Source organism: Procambarus clarkii, chromosome 35 (assembly GCF_040958095.1).
Source record: "Procambarus clarkii isolate CNS0578487 chromosome 35, FALCON_Pclarkii_2.0, whole genome shotgun sequence".
Classification (NCBI taxonomy): Eukaryota; Metazoa; Arthropoda; class Malacostraca; order Decapoda; family Cambaridae; genus Procambarus; species Procambarus clarkii.
This window is the reverse complement of record NC_091184.1, coordinates 18,287,309-18,310,504: the sequence shown is the minus strand read 5'-3', so window position 1 is coordinate 18,310,504 and position 23,196 is coordinate 18,287,309. Positions and strand designations below refer to the sequence as shown.

At 62.0% G+C, this 23,196-nt stretch overlaps 1 protein-coding gene across 1 annotated transcript in view; it reads right to left on the bottom strand.

Moving 5' to 3' along the window:
• Positions 1–230: 230 nt before the first annotated feature.
• LOC138371373 (uncharacterized) overlaps positions 231–23,196 on the bottom strand; it is a 74,153-nt gene continuing 51,187 nt past the window's right edge. Inside the window, exons 5-6 of the mRNA XM_069336156.1 lie at positions 1,203–1,382; positions 231–1,088 (exon numbers count right to left, since the gene is read on the bottom strand). Coding sequence (XP_069192257.1) covers positions 576–1,088; positions 1,203–1,382 — 693 coding nt within the window. The 3' untranslated portion in view covers positions 231–575. The remainder of the gene's footprint in view (positions 1,089–1,202; positions 1,383–23,196) is intronic.

The window sequence follows — 23,196 nt, the reverse complement described above, 5'->3', positions numbered from 1 at the left end:
GTGGCAGCACAACACCACAGTGATGATGGTGATGGTACAGTGAACTAGAGTGGCAGCACAACACCACAGTAGTGATGGTGGTGGTACAGTGAACTAGAGTGGCAGCACAACACCACAGTAGTGATGGTGATGGTACAGTGAACTAGAGTGGCAGCACAACACCACAGTAGTGATGGTGATGGTACAGTGAACTAGAGTGGCAGCACAACACCACAGTAGTGATGGTGGTGGTACAGTGAACTAGAGTGGCAGCACAACACCACAGTGATGATGGTGATGGTACAGTGAACTAGAGTGGCAGCACAACACCACAGTAGTGATGGTGGTGGTACAGTGAACTAGAGTGGCAGCACAACACCACAGTGATGATGGTGATGGTACAGTGAACTAGAGTGGCAGCACAACACCACAGTAGTGGTGATAGTGAACTAGAGTGGCAGCACAACACCACAGTAGTGATGGTGGTGGTACAGTGAACTAGAGTGGCAGCACAACACCACAGTAGTGATGGTGGTGGTACAGTGAACTAGAGTGGCAGCACAACACCACAGTAGTGATGGTGATGGTACAGTGAACTAGAGTGGCAGCACAACACCACAGTCCACCACAGTCACCTCCGTAATGTCACTGTGGTTGACTGCTGCCCTCACCACATCCAGGCCGCTCACCACATCACCGAAGACATCTGGCCACTGGCGACCATCCTGGAGGTCCCTGGTGGTGATGAAGAACTGGGCACTCGTGGGATCCCCCGGATCATCGCAGCACAACACAGCTCCTGCCCGGCCTGACCCCCGGTACTGCCCCTGGAGGTCAGGCAGCAGTGGGGCTCCTCCCTCACCATCATTACTCTCGTAGTCTCCGCCCACCACATACTCCCACGACTGACCCTTGTGCCACACCTCCAACAGTTTAGTGTTGCGGTAGGTGTGGCCCCGCTGGCCCGTACACAACAACACAAACTGTCTGGCCAGCGGAGTGTCAGGGGTCAGCCGGATGGTGACCCGCCCTCTTGTTGACCCCGCCCACCCGAGGTCAAGGAACGCCAGGGTGCAGGAGGGCTCCAGCACGCCCACAACCTCACTCTCCTGCAGGAAATGAAATAAATCATGCTGATAACTATAACAAAATGTTATCATGTTAGTTATGATAACTCAGTAAATCAGTAATGTCAGTAAGACTAGTGGGTGTAATAAAGTAACCTGGAGGGCGTGGGCGTGGGCGGGCGTGGGCTGACGCAGGAGTGGGTGGAGGTACATCTGTCCGTCTTGTAGAGTTATCCTGGCGGAGCGGCGGCCATCTTGGTCTTCCTGGACAGCCAACACCCGGCCAGCCTCCACCAGCCTCTTGACGGGCTCCCTCATCCTGCGGAGGTCCTCAACCTGTGGACAGTGTCAGCCCCATTATCACCTGTGGTCAGTGTCAGTCCCATTATCACCAGTGGACAGTGTCAGCACCATTATCACCTGTGGTCAGTGTCAGCCCCATTATTACCTGTGGACAGTGTCAGCCCCATTATCACCTGTGGTCAGTGTCAGCCCCATTATCACCTGTGGACAGTGTCAGCCCCATTATCACCAGTGGGCAGAGTCAGCCCCATTATCACCTGTGGTCAGTGTCAGCCCCATTATCACCTGTGGTCAGTGTCAGCCCCATTATCACCTGTGGTCAGTGTCAGCCCCATTATCACCTGTGGTCAGTGTCAGCCCCATTATCACCTGTGGTCAGTGTCAGCCCCATTATCACCTGTGGACAGTGTCAGCCCCATTATCACCTGTAGGCAGTGACAGCCCCATTATCACCTGTGGACAGTGTCAGCCCCATTATCACCTGTGGACAGTGTCAGCCCCATTATCACCTGTGGTCAGTGTCAGCCCCATTATCACCTGTGGACAGTGTCAGCCCCATTATCACCAGTGGGCAGAGAGAGCCCCATTATCACCTGTGGTCAGTGTCATTCCCATTATCACTTGTGATCAGCGTCAGCCCCATTATCACCTGTGGTCAGTGTCAGCCCCATTATCACCAGTGGGCAGAGTCAGCCCCATTATCACCAGTGGGCAGTGTCAGCCCCATTATCACCTGTGGTCAGTGTCAGCCAAATTATGACCAGTGGACAGTGTCAGCCCCATTATCACCTGTGGTCAGTGTTAGCCCCATTATCACCAGTGGGCAGAGAGAGCCCCATTATCACCTGTGGTCAGTGTCAGCCCCATTATCACTTGTGATCAGCGTCAGCCCCATTATCACCTGTGGTCAGTGTCAGCCCCATTATCACCAGTGGGCAGAGTCAGCCCCATTATGACCTGTGGTCAGTGTCAGCCCCATTATCACCTGTGGTCAGTGTCAGCCCCATTATCACCTGTGGTCAGTGTCAGCCCCATTATCACCTGTGGTCAGTGTCAGCCCCATTATCACCTATGATCAGCGTCAGCCCCATTATCACCTGTGGTCAGTGTCAGCCCCATTATCACCTGTGGTCAGCGTCAGCCCCATTATTACCTGTAGTCAGCGTCAGCCCCATTATCACCAGTGGGCAGAGTCAGCCCCATTATCACCAGTGGGCAGTGTCAGCCCCATTATCACCTGTGGTCAGTGTCAGCCCCATTATCACCTGTGATCAGCGTCAGCCCCATTATCACCAGTGGGCAGAGTCAGCCCCATTATTACCTGTGGTCAGTGTCAGCCCCATTATCACCAGTGGGCAGAGTCAGCCCCATTATCACCTGTGGTCAGTGTCAGCCGCATTATTACCTGTGGTCAGCGTCAGCCCCATTATCACCAGTGGGCAGAGTCAGCCCCATTATCACCTGTGGTCAGTGTCAGCCCCATTATTACCTGTGGACAGTGTCAGCCCCATTATCACCAGTGGGCAGTGTCAGCCCCATTATCACCTGTGGTCAGTGTCAGCCCCATTATTACCTGTGGTCAGCGTCAGCCCCATTATTACCAGTGGGCAGAGTCAGTCCCATTATCACCAGTGGGCAGAGTCAGCCCCATTATGACCTGTGGACAGTGTCAGCCCCATTATGACCTGTGGGCAGTGTCAGCCCCATTATCACCTGTGGTCAGTGTCAGCCCCATTATTACCTGTGGTCAGCGTCAGCCCCATTATCACCAGTGGGCAGAGTCAGTCCCATTATCACCAGTGGGCAGAGTCAGCCCCATTATGACCTGTGGACAGTGTCAGCCCCATTATGACCTGTGGTCAGTGTCAGCCCCATTATCACTTGTGGTCAGTGTCAGCCCCATTATCACCTGTGGACAGTGTCAGCCCCATTATCACCAGTGGGCAGAGTCAGCCCCATTATCACCAGTGGGCAGTGTCAGCCCCATTATCACCTGTGGTCAGTGTCAGCCCCATTATCACCTGTGGTCAGTGTCAGCCCCATTATGACCTGTGGTCAGTGTCAGCCCCATTATCACTAGTGGTCAGTGTCAGCCCCATTATCACCTGTGGACAGTGTCAGCCCCATTATCATCAGTGGGCAGAGTCAGCCCCATTATCACCTGTGGTCACTGTAAAAGCCCCATTATCACCTGTGGTCAGTGTCAGCCCCATTATCACCTGTGGGCAGTGACAGCCCCATTATGCTGGACCTGTAGCTCCAGCCCCCCCCCTACTGGCAGGGGGTTGGTGCTGGACCTGTAGCACCAACCCCCCCTCTAATGGCAGGGGGTTGGTGCTGGACCTGTAGCTCCAGCCCCGCTCAACTGGAAGGGGGGTTGTGCTAGACCTGTAGCTTCAGCCCCCCTCTACTGGCAGGGGGTTGTGCTGGACCTGTAACTTTAGCCCCCCTCTACTGGCAGGGGGGTTGGTGCTGAACCTGTAGCTCCAGCCCCCTCTACTGTCAAGGGGATGGTGCTGAACCAATAGTTCCAGCCCCCTCTACTCTCAGGGGGTTTATGCTGGACCTGTAGCTCTAGCCCCCCCTCTACTGGCAGGGGGTTGGTGCTGGACCTGTATCTGTAGCCCCCTCTACGGGCAGGGTGGGGTTGGCCCTGGACCTGTAACTCCAGCCCCCCTCTACTGGCAGGGGGTTGGTGCTAGACCTGTAGCTCCAGCCACACTCTACTGGCAGGGGGTTGGCCCTGAATCTGTAGCTCCAGCCCTCTCTACTGGAAGCGAGTTGATGCTGGACCTGTAGCTCTAGCCCCCCCCCCTCTACTGGCAGGGTGTTGGTGCTAGACCTGTAGCTGCAGCCCCCTCTACGGGCAGGGTGGGGTTGGTCCTGAACCTGTAACTCCCTCTAGTGGCAGGGGGTTGGTGCTGGACCTGAAACTCCAGCCCCCCCTCTACTGGAAGGGGGTTGGTTCTGGACCTGTAGCTCCAGTCCCCTTCTACTGGCAGGGGGTTGGTGCTGGACCTGTAGCTCCAGCCCCCCTCTACTGGCAGGGGATTGGTGCTGGACCTGCAGCTCCAGCCCTCCCCCTCTACTGGCAGGGGGTTGGTGTTGGATGTGTTGACCCAGCCCCCCTCTACTGGCAGGGGATGCTGCTGGACCTGTAGCTCCAGCCTCCCTCTACTAGCAGGGGGTTGGTGCTGGACCTGTAGCTCCAGACCCCCTCTACTGGAAGGGGGTTGGTGCTGGACCTGTAGCTCCAGCCCCCCCTCTACTGGAATGGGGTTGGTTCTGGACCTGTAGCTCTAGTCCCCTTCTACTGGCAGGGGGTTGGTGCTGGACCTGTAGCTCCCGCCCCCATCTAGTGGCAGGGGGTTGGTGCTGGACCTGTAGCTCCAGCCCTCCTCTACTGGTGGGGCGTTGGGGCTGGCCTTATAGCTCCAGCCCTCCTCTACTGGCAGAGGGTAGGTGGTGGACATGTAGCTCCAGCCCTCCTCTACTGGCAGGGGGTTGGTGCTGGACCTGTAGCTCCAGTCCTCTCTACTGGCAGGGGTTGGTGCCGGACTAGTAGTTCCAACCCCCCTCTACTGACAGGGGGTAGGTGCTGGACCTATAGCTCCAGCCCCCCTCTACTGGCAGGGGGTAGGTGCTGGACCTGTAGCTCCAGCCTCCTTCTACTGGCAGGGGGTAGGTGCTGCACCTGTAGCTCCAGGCCCGCCCCCCCTCTACTGGCAGGGGGTAGGTGCTGGACCTGTAGCTCCAGCCTCCTCCTACTGGCAGGGGGTAGGTGCTGCACCTGTAGCTCCAGGCCCGCCCCCCCCTCTACTGGCAGGGGGTTGTTGCAGGATCTTTAGCTCCAGCCCCCTTTACTGGCAGGGGGTTGGTGCTGGAGCTGTAGCTCTAGCCCCCTCTACTGGCAGGGGGTTGGTGTTGGACTAGTAGCTCCAGCCCTGCTCTGTTGGCAGGGGGTTGGTGCTGGACCTGTAGCTCCAGCCCCACACTACTGGCAAGGAGTGGGTGCTGGACCTGTAGTTCCAGCCCCCCTCTACTGGCAGGGGGTTGGTGTTGCACCTGTAGCTCCAGCCCCCCCCCTCTACTGGCAGGGGGTTGGTGCTGAACCTGTAGCTCCAGCCCCCTCTACTGGCAGGGGGTTGGTGCTTGACCTGCAGCTCCAGCCTCCTCTACTGGCAAGGGGATGGTGCTGGACCTGTAGCTCCAGCCCCCCTCTACTGGTAGGGGGTTGATGCTAGACCTGTAGCTCCAGCCCCCCTCAACTGGCAGGGGATTGGTGCTAGACCTGTAGCTCTACCCCCCTCTACTGGCAGGGGGTTGATCCTGGACCTGTAGCTCCGGCCACCTGTACTAGCAGGGGATTGATGATGGACCTGTAGCTCCAGCCCCTTCTACTGGCATGGGGTTGGTCCTGGACCTGTAGCTCCAGCCCCGCCCCCTCTCTACTGGGAGGGGGTTGGTGCTGGACCTGTAGCTCCAGCCCCGCTCTACTGGCAGGGGGTTGGTGCTTGACCTGCAGCTAAAGCCTCCTCTACAGGCAAGGGGATGGTGCTGGACCTGTAGCTCCAGCCCCCTTCTACTGGCAGGGGGTTGATGCTAGACCTGTAGCTCCAGCCCCCCTCTACTGGCAGGGGATTGGTGCTAGACCTGTAGCTCCAGCCACCCTCTACTGGCAGGGGGTTGGTCCTGGCGCTGTAGCTCCAGCCCCCCCTCTACAGGCAGGGGGTTGGTGCTGGACCTGTAGCTCCAGAATCCCCACTCTACTGTCAGGGGGTTGGTGCTGAACCTGTAGCTCTAGCCTCCCCCTCTACTGGCAGGGGGTTGATACTGAACCTGTACCTCCAGCCCACCTCTACCGGCAGGAAGGGGGGGGGGGGGGTTGGAGCTGGACCTGTAGCTCAAGCCTCCCCCCTCTTCAGGCAGGGGGTTCGTGCTGGACCTGTAGCTCCAGCCTCCCCCCTGTACTGGCAGTGGGTTGGAGCTGGACCTGTAGCTCCAGCCCCCCCCCCTCTACTGGCAGGGGGTTGGTACTGGACCTGTAACTCCAGGCCCCCTCTACTGGCACGAGGTTGGTGCTGGACCTGTAGCTCCAGCCCCCCTCTACTGGCAGGGGGTTGGTGCTGGACCTGTAGCTCTAGCCCCCCTCTACTGGTAGGGGGTTGTTGCTGAACCTATAGCTCCAGCCCCTTTTCTACTGGCAGGGGGTTGGTGCTTGACCTGTAGCTTCAGCCCCATCTACTGGCAGGGATTTGGTGCTGGACCTGTAGCTCCAGGCCCCCTCTACTGGCAGGAGGTTGGTGCTGGACTTGTAGCTCCAGCCCCCCTCTACTGGCAGGGGGTTGGTGCTGGACCTGTAGCTCTAGCTCCCCTCCACTGGCAGGGGGTTGGCCCTGAATCTGTAGCTCCAGCCCCCCCTCTACTGGCAGGGGGTTGGTGCTGGACCTGTAGCTCCAGCCCCCCTCTACTGGCAGGAGGTTAGTGCTGGACCTGTAGATCCAGCCCCCCTCTACTAGCAGGGGGTTGGTGCTGGACCTGTAGCTCTAGCTCCCCTCTACTGGCAGGGGGTTGGCCCTGAATCTGTAGCTCCAGCCCCCTCTACTGGCAGGGGGTTGGTGCTGGACCTGTAGCTCCAGCCCCCCTCTTCTGGCAAAGGGTTGGTGCTGGAACTGTAGCTCCAGCCCCACCCCCCTCTACTAGAAAGGGGTTGGTGCTGGACCTGTAGCTCCAGCCCCCCCCCCTGTACTGGCAGGGGGTTGGTCCTGGACCTGTAGCTCCAGCCTCCCCCCTCTACTGGCAGGGGATTGGTGCTGGACCTGTAGCTCCAGCCCCCCTCTACTGGCAGGGGGTTGGTGCTGAACCTGTAGCTTCAGCTCCCTTCTACTGGCAGGGGGTTGACCCTGGATCTGTAGCTCCAGCCCCCCCTCAACTGGCAGGGGGTTGGTCCTGGAAATGAAGACTCCAGCCCCCCTCTACCGGCAGAGGGTTGATGCTGGACCTGTAGCTCCAGCCCCCTCAACTGGCAGGAGGTTGGTGCTGGACCTGTAGCTCCAGCCCCCTCTACTGGCAGGGGAATGGTGCTGGACTTGTAGCTCCAGCCCCCTTCTACTGGCAGGGGGTTGGTGCTGGACCTGTAGCTCCAGCCCCCTCTACTGGCAGGGGAATGGTGCTGGACTTGTAGCTCCAGGCCCCCTCTACTGGTAGGAGGTTGGTGCTGGACCTGTAGCTCCAGCCCCCCTCTACTGGCAGGGGGTTGGTGCTGGACCTGTAGCTCTAGCTCCCCTCCACTGGCAGGGGGTTGGCCCTGAATCTGTAGCTCCAGCCCCCCCTCTACTGGCAGGGGGTTGGTGCTGGACCTGTAGCTCCAGCCCCCGTCTACTGGCAGGAGGTTAGTGCTGGACCTGTAGATCCAGCCCCCCTCTACTAGCAGGGGGTTGGTGCTGGACCTGTAGCTCTAGCTCCCCTCTACTGGCAGGGGGTTGGCCCTGAATCTGTAGATCCAGCCCCCTCTACTGGCAGGGGGTTGGTGCTGGACCTGTAGCTCCAGCCCCCCTCTTCTGGCAAAGGGTTGGTGCTGGAACTGTAGCTCCAGCCCCACCCCCCTCTACTAGAAGGGGGTTGGTGCTGGACCTGTAGCTCCAGCCCCCCCCCCTCTAATGGCAGGGGGTTGGTGCTGGACCTGTAGCTCCAGCCCCCCCGCACTCTACTGGCAGGGGGTTGGTCCTTGACCTGCAAATCCAGCCTCCTCTATTGGCAGGGGGATGGTGCTGGACCTGTAGCTCCAGCCCCCCTCTACTGGCAGGGGGTTGGAGATGGACCTGTAGCTCCAGCCATCCTCTATAGCCAGGGGGTTGGCCCTGAATCTGTAGCTCCACTCCGCCTTCTACTGGCAGGGGGTTGGTGCTGGACCTTTAGCTCCAGCCCCCTCTACTGGCAGGGGATTGGTCCTGGACCTGTAGCTACAGCCCCCCTCTACTGGCAGGGGTTTGGTGCTGGACCTGTAGCTCCAGCCCCCTTCTACTGGCAGGGGGTTGGTGCTGGACCTGTAACTCCAGCCCCGCTCTACTAGGAGGGGGGTTGGTGCTGGAACTGTAGCTCCAGCCCCCCTCTACTGGTAGGGGGTTGGTGCTGGACCTGTAGCTCCAGGCCCCCTCTACAGGCAAGGGGTTGGTGCTGGACCTGTAGCTCCAGCCCCCCCTCTACTGGCAGGAGGTTAGTGCTGTAGCTGTAGCTCCAGCCCCCCTCCCCTCTATTGGCATGGGGTTGGTGCTGCACCTGTAGCTCCAGCTCCCCTCTACTGTCAGGGGGTTGGCGCTGGATCTGTAGTTCCAGCCTCCTCTACTGACAGGAGGTTGGTGCAGGATCTGTAGATCCAGCCCTCCTCTACTGGCAGGGGTTGATGCTGGACCTATAGCTCCAGCCCCCCTCTACTGGCAGGGGAGATGGTGCTGGACCTGTAGCTCCAGCCCCCCCCCTCTATTGGCATGGGGTTGGTCCTGGACTTGTAGCTCCAGCCCCCCTCTACTAGCAGGGGGTTGGTGCTAGACCTGTAGCTCTAGCTCCCCTCTACTGGCAGGGGGTTGGTGCTGGACCTGTAGCTGCAGCCCCCTCTACGGGCAGGGTGGGGTTGGTCCTGGACCTGTAACTTTAGCCCCCCTCTACTGGCAGGGGGTTGATGCTGGACCTGTAGCTCTAGCCCCCCCCCCTCTACTGGCTGGGGGTTGGTGCTGGACCTGTAGCTGCAGCCCCCCTCTACTGGCAGGGGGTTGGTGCTAGACCTGTAGCTCCAGCCACACTCTACTGGCAGGGGGTTGATGCTGGACCTGTAGCTCTAGCCCCCCCTCTACTGGCAGGGGTTTGGTGCAGGACTAGTAGTTCCAACCTCCCTCTACTGGCAGGGGGTAGGTGCTGGACCTGTAGCTCCAGCCACCCCTCTACTCGCAGGGGGTTGGTGCTGGACCTTTAGCTCCAGCCCCCCTCTACTGGCAGGGGGGGGGGGGTTGGGGCTGGCCTTATAGCTCCAGCCCTCCTCTACTGGCAGAGGGTAGGTGCTGGACCTGTAGCTCCAGCCCCCCTCTACTGACAGGGGGTTGGTGCTGGACCTGTAGCTCCAGTCCCCTCTACTGGCAGGGGTTGGTGCAGGACTAGTAGTTCCAACCCCCCTCTACTGACAGGGGGTAGGTGCTGGACCTGTAGCTCCAGCCCCCCTCTACTGGAAGAGGGTTGGTGCTGGACCTGTAGCTCCAGCCCCCCTCTACTGGAAGAGGGTTGGTACTGGACCTGTAGCTGCAGCCCCCTCTACGGGCAGGGGGTTGGTGCTGGACCTGTAGCTCCAGCCCCCCACCTCTACTGGCAGGGGGTTGGTGCTGGACCTGTAGCTCCAGCCCCCCCTCTACTGGCAGGGGGATCGTGCTGGACCTGTAGCTCCAGCCCCCCTCTACTGGCAGGGGGTTGGTGCTGGACCAGTAGCTCCAGCCCCCCACCTCCACTGGCCGGGGGTTGGTGCTGGATCTGTAGCTCCAGCCCACCTCTACTGGCAGGGGGTAGGTGCTGAACCTGCAGTTCCTTCCCCCCCTCTACTGGCAGGGGGTTGGTGCTTGACCTGTAGCTCCAGCCTCCTCTACTGGCAGGAGGTTGGTCCTGGACCTGTAGATCCAGCCCTCCTCTACTGGCAGGGGGTTGATGCTGGACCTATAGCTCCAGCACCCCTCTACTGGCAGGGGGGATGGTGCTGGACCTGTAGCTCCAGCCCCCCCTCTATTGGCATGGGGTTGGTCCTGGATCTGCAGCTCCAGCCCCCCTCTACTAGCAGGGGGATGGTGCTGGACCTGTAGCTCTAGCTCCCCTCTACTGGTAGGGGGTTGGCCCTGAATCTGTAGCTCCAGTCCTTTCTACTGGCAGGGGGTTGGTTCTTGACCTGTAGTTCCAGACCACCCCCCCCCCTCTAGTGGCAGGGGGTTGGTGCTGGACCTGAAAATCCAGCCCCCCCTCTACTGGAAGGGGGTTGGTTCTGGACCTGTAGCTCCAGTCCCCTTCTACTGGCAGGGGGTTGGTGCTGGACCTGTAGCTCCAGCCCCCCTCTACTGGCAGGGGATTGGTGCTGGACCTGCAGCTCCAGCCCCCCCCCCTCTACTGGCAGGGGGGTTGGTGTTGGATGTGTTGACCCAGCCCCCCTCTACTGGCAGGGGATGCTGCTGGACCTGTAGTTCCAGCCCCCCTCTACTGGCAGGGGGTTGGTGCTGGACCTGTAGCTCCAGTCCCGCTCTACCTGCCGGGGGGGTAGGTGCTGGACCTGTAGCTCCAGCCACCCCTCTACTGGCAGGGGGTAGGTGCTGGACCTGTAGCTCCAGCCCCCCTCTACTGGCAGGGGGTAGGTGCTGGACCTGTAGCTCCAGCCCCCTTCTACTGGCAGGGGGTAGGTGCTGCACCTGTAGCTCCAGCCCCGCCCCCCCTCTACTGGGAGGGGGTAGGTGCTGCACCTGTAGCTCCAGCCCCGCCCCCGCTCTACTGGCAGGGCGTTGGTGCTGGACCTGTAGCTCAAGCCCCCTCTACTGGCAGGGGGTTGGTGTTGGAATTGTAGCTCCAGCCCTGCTCTGTTGGCAGGTGGTTAGTGCTGGACCTGTAGCTCCAGCCCCGCTCTGTTGGCAGGTGGTTAGTGCTGGACCTGTAGCTCCAGCCCCCTCTACTGGCAGGGGGTTGGTGCTCCACCTGTAGCTCCAGCCCCCCCCCCCCCTCTACTGGCAGGGGGTTGGTGCTGAACCTGTAGCTCCAGCCCCCTCTACTGGCAGGGGGTTGCTGCTTGACCTGCAGCTCCAGCCTCCTCTACTGGCAGGGGGTTGGTGCTAGACCTGTAGCTCCAGCCCCCCTTTACTGGCACGGGGTTGATGCTAGACCTGTAGCTCCAGCCCCCCTCTACTGGCAGGGGGTTGATGCTAGACCTGTAGCTCCAGCCCCCCTCTACTAGCAGGGAGTTGGTGCTAGACCTGTAGCTCCAGCCCCTTCTACTGGCATGGGGTTGGTCCTGGACCTGTAGCTCCAGCCCCCCCCCTCTACAGGCAGGGGGTTTGTGCTGGACCTGTAGCTCCAGCCTCCCCCCTCTACTGGCAGGGGGTTGGTGCTGAACCTGTAGCTCCAGCCTCCCCCTCTACTGGCAGGGGGTTGGTGCTGAACCTGTACCTCCAGCCCACCTCTACCGGCAGGGGGGGGGTTGGAGCTGGACCTGTAGCTCCAGCCTTCCCCCTCTACAGGCAGGGAGTTGGTCCTGGACCTGTAGCTCCAGGCTCCCCCTTCTACTGGCAGTGGGTTGGAGCTGGACCTGTAGCTCCAGCCCCCCCCTCTACTTGGCAGGAGGTTGGTGCTGGACCTGTAGCTCCAGCACCCCTCTACTGGCAGGGGGTTGGTGCTGGACCTGTAGCTCCAGCCCCCCTCTACTAGCAGGGGGTTGGTGCTGGACCTGTAGCTCTAGCTCCCCTCTACTGGCAGGGGGTTGGCCCTGAATCTGTAGCTCCAGCCCCCTCTACTGGCAGGGATTTGGTGTTGAACCTGTATCTTCAGCTCCCTTCTACTGGCAGGGGGGTTGACCCTGGATCTGTAGCGCCAGCCCCCCCTCTACTGGCAGGGGGTTGGTGCTGAACCTGCAGTTCCTTCCCCCCCTCTACTGGCAGGGGGTTTGCGCCTGACCTGTAGCTCCAGCCCCCCTCTACTGGCAGGGGGTTGGTGCTGGACCTGTAGATCCAGCCCCTCTCTACTAGCAGGGGGTTGGTGCTGGACCTGTAGCTCTAGCTCCCCTCTACTGGCAGGGGGTTGGCCCTGAATCTGTAGCTCCAGCCCCCTCTACTGGCAGGGGGTTGATGCTGGACCTGTAGCTCCAGACTACCTCTAATGGCAGGGGGTTGATGCTGGACCTGTAGCTGCAGCTCCCCTCTATTGGCAGGGGGTTGATGCTCGACCTGTAGATCCAGCCTCCTCTACTGGCAGGGGGATGGTGCTGGACCTATAGCTCAAGCCCCCTCTCTACTGGCACGGGGTTGGTGCTGGACCTGTAGCTCCAGCCCCCCCCCCTCTACTGGCAGGGGGTTGGTGCTTGACCTGCAGCTCCAGCCTCCTCTACTGGCAGGGGGATGGTGCTGGACCTGCAACTCCAGGTCCCTCTCCAGGCAGGGGGTTCCTGCTGGACCTGAAGCTCGAGGTCCCCCCCCCCCCACCTCTACTGGCAGGGGGTTGGAGATGGACCTGTAGCTCCAGCCCTCCTCTACTGGCAGGGGATTGGTCCTGGACCTGTAGCTAAAGCCTCCCTCTACTGGCAGGGGGTTGGCCCTGAATATGTAGCTCCAGCCCCCTCTACTGGCAGGGGGTTGATGCTGGACCTGTAGCTCTAGCCGCGCCTTTTACAGGCAGGGGGTTGGTCCTGAACCTGTAACTCCAACCCCCCTCTATTGGCAGGGGGATGGTGCTGGACCTGTAGCTCCAGCCCCCTCTACTAGGAGGGGGGTTGGTGCTGGACCTGTAACTCCAGCCCCCCTCTACTGGCAGGAGGTTGGCCCTGGACCTGTAGCTCCAGCCTTCCCTCTACTGGCAGAGGGGTGGTGCTGGACCTGTAGCTCCAGCCCCCCTCTACTGGCAGGGGGTTGGCCCTGGACCTGTAGCTCCAGACCCCTCTACTGGCAGGGGGTTGGCGCTGGACCTGTAGCTCCAGCCCTCCTCTACTGGCAGGGGGTTGGTGCTGGACCTGTAGCTCCAGCCCCCTTCTACTGGCAGGGGGTTGGTGCTGGACCTGTAGCTCCAGCCCCCTCTTCTGGCAGGGGTTTGGTGCTGGAATTGTAGCTCAAGCCCCCCTCTACTGGCAGCGGGTTGGTGCTGGACCTGTAGCTCCAGCCCCCCTCTACTGGTAGAGGGGTGGGGCTGGACCTGTAGCTCCAGCCCCCCCTCTACTGGCAGGGGGTTGGTGCTGGACCTGTAGCTCCAGCCCCCCCCCTCTACTGGCAAGTTATTGGTGCTGGACCTGAAGCTCCAGGACCCCTTCTACTGGCAGATGGTTGGTGCTGGACCTGTAGCTCCAACCTTCCTCTACTGGCAGGGGGTTGGTGCTGGACCTGTTGCTCCAGCCCCCCCTCTACTGGCAGGGGATTGGTGCTGGACCTGAAGCTCCAGTACCCCTTAAACTGCCAGATGGTTGGTGCTGGACCTGTAGCTCCAACCTTCCTCTACTGGCAAGGGGTAGCTGCTTGACCTGTAGCTTCAGCCCCCCTCTACTGGCAGGGGGTTCGTGCTGGACCTGTAGCTCCAGCCCCCCTCTACTGGTAGGGGGTAGGTGCTGGACCTATAGCTCCAGCCCCCCCTATACTGGCAGGGGGTTAGTGCTGGACCAGTAGCTCCAGCCCCCCTCTACTGGCAGGGGTTTCGTACTGGACTTGTAGCTCCAGCCCCCCTCTACTGGCAGGGGGTAGGTGCTGGACCTGTAGCTCCAGCCCCCCTCTACTGGCAGGGGGTAGGTGCTGCACCTGTATCTCCAGCCCCCCCCTCTAATGGGAGGGGGTTGGTGCTTGACGTGTAGCTCCAGCCCCCCCTCTACTGGCAGGGGGTTGGTGCTGGACCTGTAGCTCCAGCCCCCCTCTACTGGCTGGGGGTTGGTGCTGGACCTGTAGCTCCAGCCCCACTCTACTGACAGGGGGATGGTGCTGGACCTGTAGCTCCAGCCCGCCCCCTCTACTGGCAGGGGGTTGGTGCTGGACCTGTAGCTCCAGCCCCTCTCTACTGGCAAGGGGTTTGTGCTGGACCTGTAGCTCCAGCCCGCCCCCTCTACTGGCAGGGGGTTGGCGCTGGACCTGTAGCTCCAGCCCCCTTTACTGGCAGGGGGTTGGCCCTGGACCTGTAGCTCCAGCCTTCCCTCTACTGGCAGGGGGTTGGTGCTGGACCTGTAGCTCCAGCCCCCTCTACTGGCAGGGGGTTGTCCCTGGACCTGTAGCACCAGCCTTTCCTCTATTGGCAGGTGGTTGGTGCTGGACCTGTAGCTCCAGCCCCCCCTCTACTGGCAGAGGGGTGGTGCTGGACCTGTAGCTCAAGCACCCCTCTACCGGCTTGGGGTTGGCGCTGGACTTGTAGCTCCAGCCCTCCTCTACTGGCAGGGGGTTGGTGCTGGACCTGTTGCTGCAGCCCCCTTCTACTGGCAGGGGTTTGGTGCTGGACCTGTAGCTCCAGCCCCCCTCTACTGGCAGCGGGTTGGTGCTGGACCTGTAGCTCCAGCCCCCCTCTACTGGTAGAGGGGTGGTGCTGGACCTGTAGCTCCAGCCCCCCCCCTCTACTGGCAGGGGGTTGGTGCTGGACCTGTAGCTCCAGCCCCCCCTCTACTGGCAGGGGATTGGTGCTGGACCTGAAGCTCCAGGACCCCTTAGACTGGCAGATGGTTGGTGCTGGACCTGTAGCTCCAGCCCCCCTCTACTGGCAGCGGGTTGGTGCTGGACCTGTAGCTCCAGCTCCCTCTACTGGCAGGGGGTAGCTGCTTGACCTGTAGCTCCAGCCCCCCTCTACTGGAAGAGGGTTGGTGCTGGACTTGTAGCTTCAGACCCCCCTTTACTGGCAGGGGGTTGGTGCTGTACCTGTAGCTCCAGCCTCCCCCCTTTACTGGCAGGGGGTTGGTGCTGGACCTGAAGCTCCAGCCCCCCCTCTACTGGGAGGGGGTTGGTGCTTGATGTGTAGCTCCACCCCACCACTACTGGTAGGGGGTTGGTGTTGGACCTGTAGCTCCAGCCCCCCTCTACTGGTAGAGGGGTGGTGCTGGACCTATAGCTTCAGCCCCCCTCTACTGGCAGGAGGTTGGTGCTGGACCAGTAGCTCCAGCCCCCCCCCTCTACTGGCAGGGGGTTGGTGCTGGACCTGTAGCTCCAGCCCCCCCCTCTACTGGCAGGGGGTTGGTGCTGGACCTGTAGCTCCAGCCCCCCCCCCTCTACTGGCAGGGGGTTGGTGCTGGACCTGTAGCTCCAGCCCCCCCTCTACTGGCTGGGGGTTGGTGCTGGATCTGTAGCTCTAGCCCCCTCTACTGGCAGGGGGTTGGTACTGGACCTGTAGCTCCAGCCCCCCCTTTACTGGCAGGGGGTTGGTGCTGGACCTGTAGCTCCAGCCCACCTCTACTGGAAGAGGGTTGGTGCTGGACCTATAGCTCCAGCCCCCCCTCTACTGGCAGGGGGTAGGTGCTGGAACTGTAGCTCCAGCCCCCCTTTACTGGCAGGGGTTTGGTGTTGGACTTGTAGCTCCAGCCCTGCTCTATTGGCAGGGGGTTGGTGCTGGACCTGTAGCTCCAGCCCCACACTACTGGCAAGGGGTGGGTGCTGGACCTGTAGTTCCAGCCCCCCTCTACTTTCAGGCGGTTGGTGCTGCAACTGTAGCTCCAGCCCCCCCCCCTCTACTGGCAGGGGGTCGGTGCAGGACCAGTAGCTCCAGCCCCCCCTCTACTGGCAGGGGGTTGGTGCTGGACCTGTAGCTCCAGCCCCCCCCCCCTCTACTGGCAGGGGGTTGGTGCTGGATCTGTAGCTCCAGCCCCCCCCCTCTACTGGCAGGGGGTTGGTGTTGGACCTGTAGCTCCAGCCCCTCTCTACTGGCAAGGGGTTGGTGCTGGACCTGTAGCTCCAGCCCGCCCCCTCTACTGGCAGGGGGTTGGTGCTGGACCTGTAGCTCCAGCCCCTCTCTACTGGCAGGGGGTTGGTGCTGGACCTGTAGCTCCAGCCCCTCTCTACTGGCAAGGGGTTGGTGCTAGACCTGTAGCTCCAGGACCCTCCTCTGGCAGGAGGTTGGTACTGGACCTGTAGCTCCATGTCCCCCTCTACTGGCAGGGCGTTAGTTCTGGACTTGTAGCTCCAGCCCCCCCCTACTGGCAGGGGGTTGGTGCTGGACCAGTAGCTCCAGCCCCCCTCTACTGGCAGGGGGTTGGTGCTGGACCTGTAGCTCCAGCCCCTCCTCTACTGGCAGGGGTTGGAGTTGTACCTGTAGCTCCAGCCCCCCTTTACTGGCAGGGGGTAGGTGCTGGACCTGTAGCTCCAGCCCCCCTCTACTGGCAGGGGGTAGGTGCTGGACCAGTAGCTCCAGCCCCCCTCTACTGGCAGGGGGTTGGAGTTGTACCTGTAGCTCCAGCCCTCCCCCTCTACTGGCAGGGGGTTGGTGCTGGACCTGTAGCTCCAGCCCCCCTTTACTGGCAGGGGGTAGGTGCTGGACCTGTAGCTCCAGCCCCCCTCTACTGGCAGGGGGTAGGTGCTGGACCTGTATCTCCAGCCCCCCTCATCTGGGAGGGGGTTGGTGCTTGACGTGTAGCTCCAGCCCCCCCTCTACTGGCAGGGGGTTGGTGCTGGACCTGTAGCTCCAGCCCCCCTCTACTGGCTGGGGGTTGGTGCTGGACCTGTAGCTCCTGCCCACCTCTACTGGCAGGGGGTTGGCGCTGGACCTGAAGCTCCAGCCCTCCTCAACTGGCAGGGGGTTGGTTCTGGACCTGTAGCTCCAGCCCCCTTTACTGGCAGAGGGTTGGCCCTGGACCTGTAGCTCCAGCCTTCCCTCTTCTGGCAGGGGGTTGGTGCTGGACCTGTAGCTCCAGCCCCCTCTACTGGCAAGGGGTTGGCCCTGGACCTGTAGCTCCAGCCTTCCCTCTATTGGCAGGTGGTTGGTGCTGGACCTGTAGCTCCAGCCCCCCCTCTACTGGCAGAGGGGTGGTGCTGGACCTGTAGCTCAAGCCCTCCTCTACTGGCTTGGGGTTGGCGCTGGACCTGTAGCTCCAGCCCTCCTCTACTGGCAGGGGGTTGGTGCTGGACCTGTAGCTCCAGCCCCCTCTACTGCAAGGAGGTTGGTGCTGGACCTGTAGCTCCAGCTCCCTCTACTGGCAGGGGTTTGGTGCTGGACCTGTAGCTCCAGCCCCCCTCTACTGGCAGCGGGATGGTGCTGGACCTGAAGCTCCAGCCCTCCTCTACTGGCAGGGGTTTGGTGCTGGACCTGTAGCTCAAGCCCCCCCCTCTACTGGCAGACGGTTGGTGCTGGACCTGTAGCTCCAGCCCTCCTCTACTGGCAGGGGTTGGTGCAGGACTAGTAGTTCCAACCCCTCTCTACTGGCATGGGGTATGTACTGGACCTGTAGCTCCAGCCCCCCTCTACTGGAAGAGGGTTGGTGCTGGACCTGTAGCTCCAGCCCCCCTCTACTGGCAGGGGGTTAGTACTGGACCAGTAGCTCCAGCCCCCCTCTACTGGCAGGGGGTTCGTGCTGGACCTGTAGCTCCAGCCTCCCTCTACTGGCAGGGGATTGGTGCTGGACCAGTAGCTCCAGCCCCCCCCCCTCTACTGGCAGGGGGTTGGTGCTGGATCTGTAGCTCCATCCCCCCCCCCTCTACTGGGAGGGGGGTTGGTGCTGGATCTGTAGCTCCAGCCCCCCCCCTCTACTGGGAGGGGGTTGGTGCTGGACCTGTAGCTCCAGCCCACCTCTACTGGCAGGGGGTTGGTGCTGGACCTGTAGCTCCAGCCCCCCCTCTACTGGCAGGGGGTTGGTGCTGGACCTGTAGTTCCAGCCCACCTCTACTGGAAGAGGGATGGTGCTGGACCTATAGCTCCAGCCCCCCTCCTCTACTGGCAGGGGGTAGGTGCTGGACCTGTAGCTCCTGCCCACCTCTACTGGCAGGGGGTTGGCGCTGGACCTGTAGCTCCAGCCCTCCTCAACTGGTAGGGGGTTGGTTCTGGACCTGTAGCTCCAGCCCCCTTTACTGGCAGAGGGTTGGCCCTGGACCTGTAGCTCCAGCCTTCCCTCTACTGGCAGGGGGTTGGTGCTGGACCTGTAGCTCCAGCCCCCTCTACTGGCAAGGGGTTGGCCCTGGACCTGTAGCTCCAGCCCCCCCCCCTCTACTGGCAGGGGGTTGGTGCTGGACCTGTAGCTCCAGCCCCCCTCTACTGGCAGGGGGTTGGTGCTTGACGTGTAGCTCCAGCCCCCCTCTACTGGCAGGGGGTTGGTGCTGGACCTGTAGCTCCAGCCCCCCCCCCTATACTGGCTGGGGGTTGGTGCTGGATCTGTAGCTCCAGCCCCCTCTACTGGCAGGGGGTTGGTGCTGGACCTGTAGCTCTGGCCCCCTCTACTGGCAGGGGGTTGGTGTTGGACTTGTAGCTCCAGCCCTGCTCTATTGGCAGGGTGTTGGTGCTGGACCTGTAGCTCCAGCCCCACACTACTGGCAAGGGGTGGGTGCTGGACCTGTAGTTCCAGCCCCCTCTCTACTGGCAGGGGGTTGGTGCTGCACCTGTAGCTCCAGCCCCCCTCTACTGGCAGGGGGAGTTGGTGCTGGACCTGTAGCTCCAGCCCCCCTCTACTGGCTGGGGGTTGGTGCTGCAACTGTAGCTCCAGCCCCCCCTTTACTGGCAGGGGTCGGTGCAGGACCAGTAGCTCCAGCCCCCCCTCTACTGGCAGGGGGTTGGTGCTGGACCTGTAGCTCCAGCCCCCCCTCCTCTACTGGCAGGGGCTTGGTGCTGGATCTGTAGCTCCAGCCCCCCCTCTACTGGCAGGGGATTGGTGCTGGACCTGTAGCTCCAGCCCCACTCTACTGACAGGGGGATGGTGCTGGACCTGTAGCTCCAGCCCCCCCCCCCCCACTCTACTGGCAGGGGGTTGGTGCTGGACCTGTAGCTCCAGGACCCTCCTCTGGCAGGGGATTGGTACTGGACCTGTAGCTCCATGTCCCCCTCTACTGGCAGGGCGTTAGTTCTGGACTTGTAGCTCCAGCCCCCCCTACTGGCAGGGGGTTGGTGCTGGACCTGTAGCTCCAGCCCCTCCTCTACTGGCAGGGGGTTGGAGTTGTACCTGTAGGTCCAGCCCCCCTTTACTGGCAGGGGGTAGGTGCTGGACCTGTAGCTCCAGCCCCCCTCTACTGGCAGGGGGTTGGAGTTGTACCTGTAGCTCCAGCCCCCCTTTACTGGCAGGGGGTAGGTGCTGGACCAGTAGCTCCAGCCCCCCTCTACTGGCAGGGGGTTGGAGTTGTACCTGTAGCTCCAGCCCTCCCCCTCTACTGGAAGGGGGTTGGTGCTGGACCTGTAGCTCCAGCCCCCCTTTACTGGCAGTGGGTTGGTGCTGGACCTGTAGCTCCAGCCCCCCTTTACTGGCAGGGGGTAGGTGCTGGACCTGTAGCTCCAGCCCCCCTCTACTGGCAGGGGGTAGGTGCTGGACCTGTATCTCCAGCCCCCCCCCTCTACTGGCAGGGGGTTGGTGCTTGACGTGTAGCTCCAGCCTCCCCCCTCTACTGGCTGGGGGTTGGTGCTGGACCTGTAGCTCCTGCCCACCTCTACTGGCAGGGGGTTGGCGCTGAACCTGTAGCTCCAGCCCTCCTCAACTGGCAGGGGGTTGGTTCTGGACCTGTAACTCCAGCCCCCTTTACTGGCAGAGGGTTGGCCCTGGACCTGTAGCTCCAGCCTTCCCTCTACTGGCAGGGGGTTGGTGCTGGACCTGTAGCTCCAGTCCCCTCTACTGGCAGAGGGGTGGTGCTGGACCTGTAGCTCAAGCCCCCCTCTACTGGCTTGGGGTTGGCGCTGGACCTGTAGCTCCAGCCCTCTTCTACTGGCAGGGGGTTGGTGCTGGACCTGTAGCTCCAGCCCCCTCTACTGCCAGGAGGTTGGTGCTGGACCTGTAGCTCCAGCTCCCTCTACTGGCAGGGGTTTGGTGCTGGATCTGTAGCTCCAGCCCCCCTCTACTGGCAGGGGGTTGGTGCTGGACCTGAAGCTGCAGCCCTCCTCTACTGGCAGGGGTTTGCTGCTGGACCTGTAGCTCCAGCCCCCCTCTACTGGCAGACGGTTGGTGATGGACCTGTAGCTCCAGCCCTCCTCTACTGGCAGGGGTTGGTGCAGGACTAGTAGTTCCAACCCCTCTCTACTGGCATGGGGTATGTGCTGGACCTGTAGCTCCAACCCCCCTCTACTGGAAGAGGGTTGGTGCTGGACCTGTAGCTCCAGCCCCCCTCTACTGGCAGGGGGTTAGTACTGGACCAGTAGCTCCAGCCCCCTCTACTGGCAGGGGGTTCGTGCTGGACCTGTAGCTCCAACCTCCTTCTACTGGCAGGGGGTTGGTGCTGGACCAGTAGCTCCAGCCCCCCCCCCCTCTACTGGCAGGGGGTTGGTGCTGGACCTGTAGCTCCAGCCCCCCCCCCTCTACTGGCAGGGGGTTGGTGCTGGACCTGTAGCTCCAGCCCCCCCCCCTCTACTGGCAGGGGGTTGGTGCTGGACCTGTAGCTCCAGCCCCCCCTCTACTGGCTGGGGGTTGGTGCTGGATCTGTAGCTCTAGCCCCCTCTACTGGCAGGGGGTTGGTGCTGGACCTGTAGCTCCAGCCCCCCCTTTACTGGCAGGGGGTTGGTGCTGGACCTGTAGCTCCAGCCCCCCCTTTACTGGCAGGGGGTTGGTGCTGGACCTGTAGCTCCAGCCCACCTCTACTGGAAGAGGGTTGGTGCTGGACCTATAGCTCCAGCCCCCCTCTACTGGCAGGGGGTAGGTGCTGGACCTGTAGCTCCAGCCCCCCTTTACTGGCAGGGGTTTGGTGTTGGACTTGTAGCTCCAGCCCTGCTCTATTGGCAGGGGGTTGGTGCTGGACCTGTAGCTCCAGCCCCACACTACTGGCAAGGGGTGGGTGCTGGACCTGTAGTTCCAGCCCCCCTCTACTTTCAGGGAGTTGGTGCTGCAACTGTAGCTCCAGCCCCCCCCTCTACTGGCAGGGGGTCGGTGCAGGACCAGTAGCTCCAGCCCCCCCTCTACTGGCAGGGGGTTGGTGCTGGACCTGTAGCTCCAGCCCCCCCCCCCTCTACTGGCAGGGGGTTGGTGCTGGATCTGTAGCTCCAGCACCCCCCCTCTACTGGCAGGGGATTGGTGCTGGACCTGTAGCTCCAGCCCCACTCTACTGACAGGGGGATGGTGCTGGACCTGTAGCTCCAGCCCGCCCCCTCTACTGGCAGGGGGTTGGTGCTGGACCTGTAGCTCCAGCCCCTCTCTACTGGCAAGGGGTTGGTGCTGGACCTGTAGCTCCAGCCCGCCCCCTCTACTGGCAGGGGGTTGGTGCTGGACCTGTAGCTCCAGCCCCTCTCTACTGGCAAGGGGTTGGTGCTAGACCTGTAGCTCCAGGACCCTCCTCTGGCAGGAGGTTGGTACTGGACCTGTAGCTCCATGTCCCCCTCTACTGGCAGGGCGTTAGTTCTGGACTTGTAGCTCCAGCCCCCCCCTACTGGCAGGGGGTTGGTGCTGGACCAGTAGCTCCAGCCCCCCTCTACTGGCAGGGGGTTGGTGCTGGACCTGTAGCTCCAGCCCCTCCTCTACTGGCAGGGGTTGGAGTTGTACCTGTAGCTCCAGCCCCCCTTTACTGGCAGGGGGTAGGTGCTGGACCTGTAGCTCCAGCCCCCCTCTACTGGCAGGGGGTAGGTGCTGGACCAGTAGCTCCAGCCCCCCTCTACTGGCAGGGGGTTGGAGTTGTACCTGTAGCTCCAGCCCTCCCCCTCTACTGGCAGGGGGTTGGTGCTGGACCTGTAGCTCCAGCCCCCCTTTACTGGCAGGGGGTAGGTGCTGGACCTGTAGCTCCAGCCCCCCCTCTACTGGCAGGGGGTAGGTGCTGGACCTGTATCTCCAGCCCCCCTCATCTGGGAGGGGGTTGGTGCTTGACGTGTAGCTCCTGCCCCCCCTCTACTGGCAGGGGGTTGGTGCTGGACCTGTAGCTCCAGCCCCCCTCTACTGGCTGGGGGTTGGTGCTGGACCTGTAGCTCCTGCCCACCTCTACTGGCAGGGGGTTGGCGCTGGACCTGAAGCTCCAGCCCTCCTCAACTGGCAGGGGGTTGGTTCTGGACCTGTAGCTCCAGCCCCCTTTACTGGCAGAGGGTTGGCCCTGGACCTGTAGCTCCAGCCTTCCCTCTACTGGCAGGGGGTTGGTGCTGGACCTGTAGCTCCAGCCCCCTCTACTGGCAAGGGGTTGGCCCTGGACCTGTAGCTCCAGCCTTCCCTCTATTGGCAGGTGGTTGGTGCTGGACCTGTAGCTCCAGCCCCCCCTCTACTGGCAGAGGGGTGGTGCTGGACCTGTAGCTCAAGCCCTCCTCTACTGGCTTGGGGTTGGCGCTGGACCTGTAGCTCCAGCCCTCCTCTACTGGCAGGGGGTTGGTGCTGGACCTGTAGCTCCAGCCCCCTCTACTGCAAGGAGGTTGGTGCTGGACCTGTAGCTCCAGCTCCCTCTACTGGCAGGGGTTTGGTGCTGGACCTGTAGCTCCAGCCCCCCTCTACTGGCAGCGGGATGGTGCTGGACCTGAAGCTCCAGCCCTCCTCTACTGGCAGGGGTTTGGTGCTGGACCTGTAGCTCAAGCCCCCCCCTCTACTGGCAGACGGTTGGTGCTGGACCTGTAGCTCCAGCCCTCCTCTACTGGCAGGGGTTGGTGCAGGACTAGTAGTTCCAACCCCTCTCTACTGGCATGGGGTATGTACTGGACCTGTAGCTCCAGCCCCCCTCTACTGGAAGAGGGTTGGTGCTGGACCTGTAGCTCCAGCCCCCCTCTACTGGCAGGGGGTTAGTACTGGACCAGTAGCTCCAGCCCCCCTCTACTGGCAGGGGGTTCGTGCTGGACCTGTAGCTCCAGCCTCCCTCTACTGGCAGGGGATTGGTGCTGGACCAGTAGCTCCAGCCCCCCCCCCTCTACTGGCAGGGGGTTGGTGCTGGATCTGTAGCTCCATCCCCCCCCCTCTACTGGGAGGGGGGTTGGTGCTGGATCTGTAGCTCCAGCCCCCCCCCTCTACTGGGAGGGGGTTGGTGCTGGACCTGTAGCTCCAGCCCACCTCTACTGGCAGGGGGTTGGTGCTGGACCTGTAGCTCCAGCCCCCCCTCTA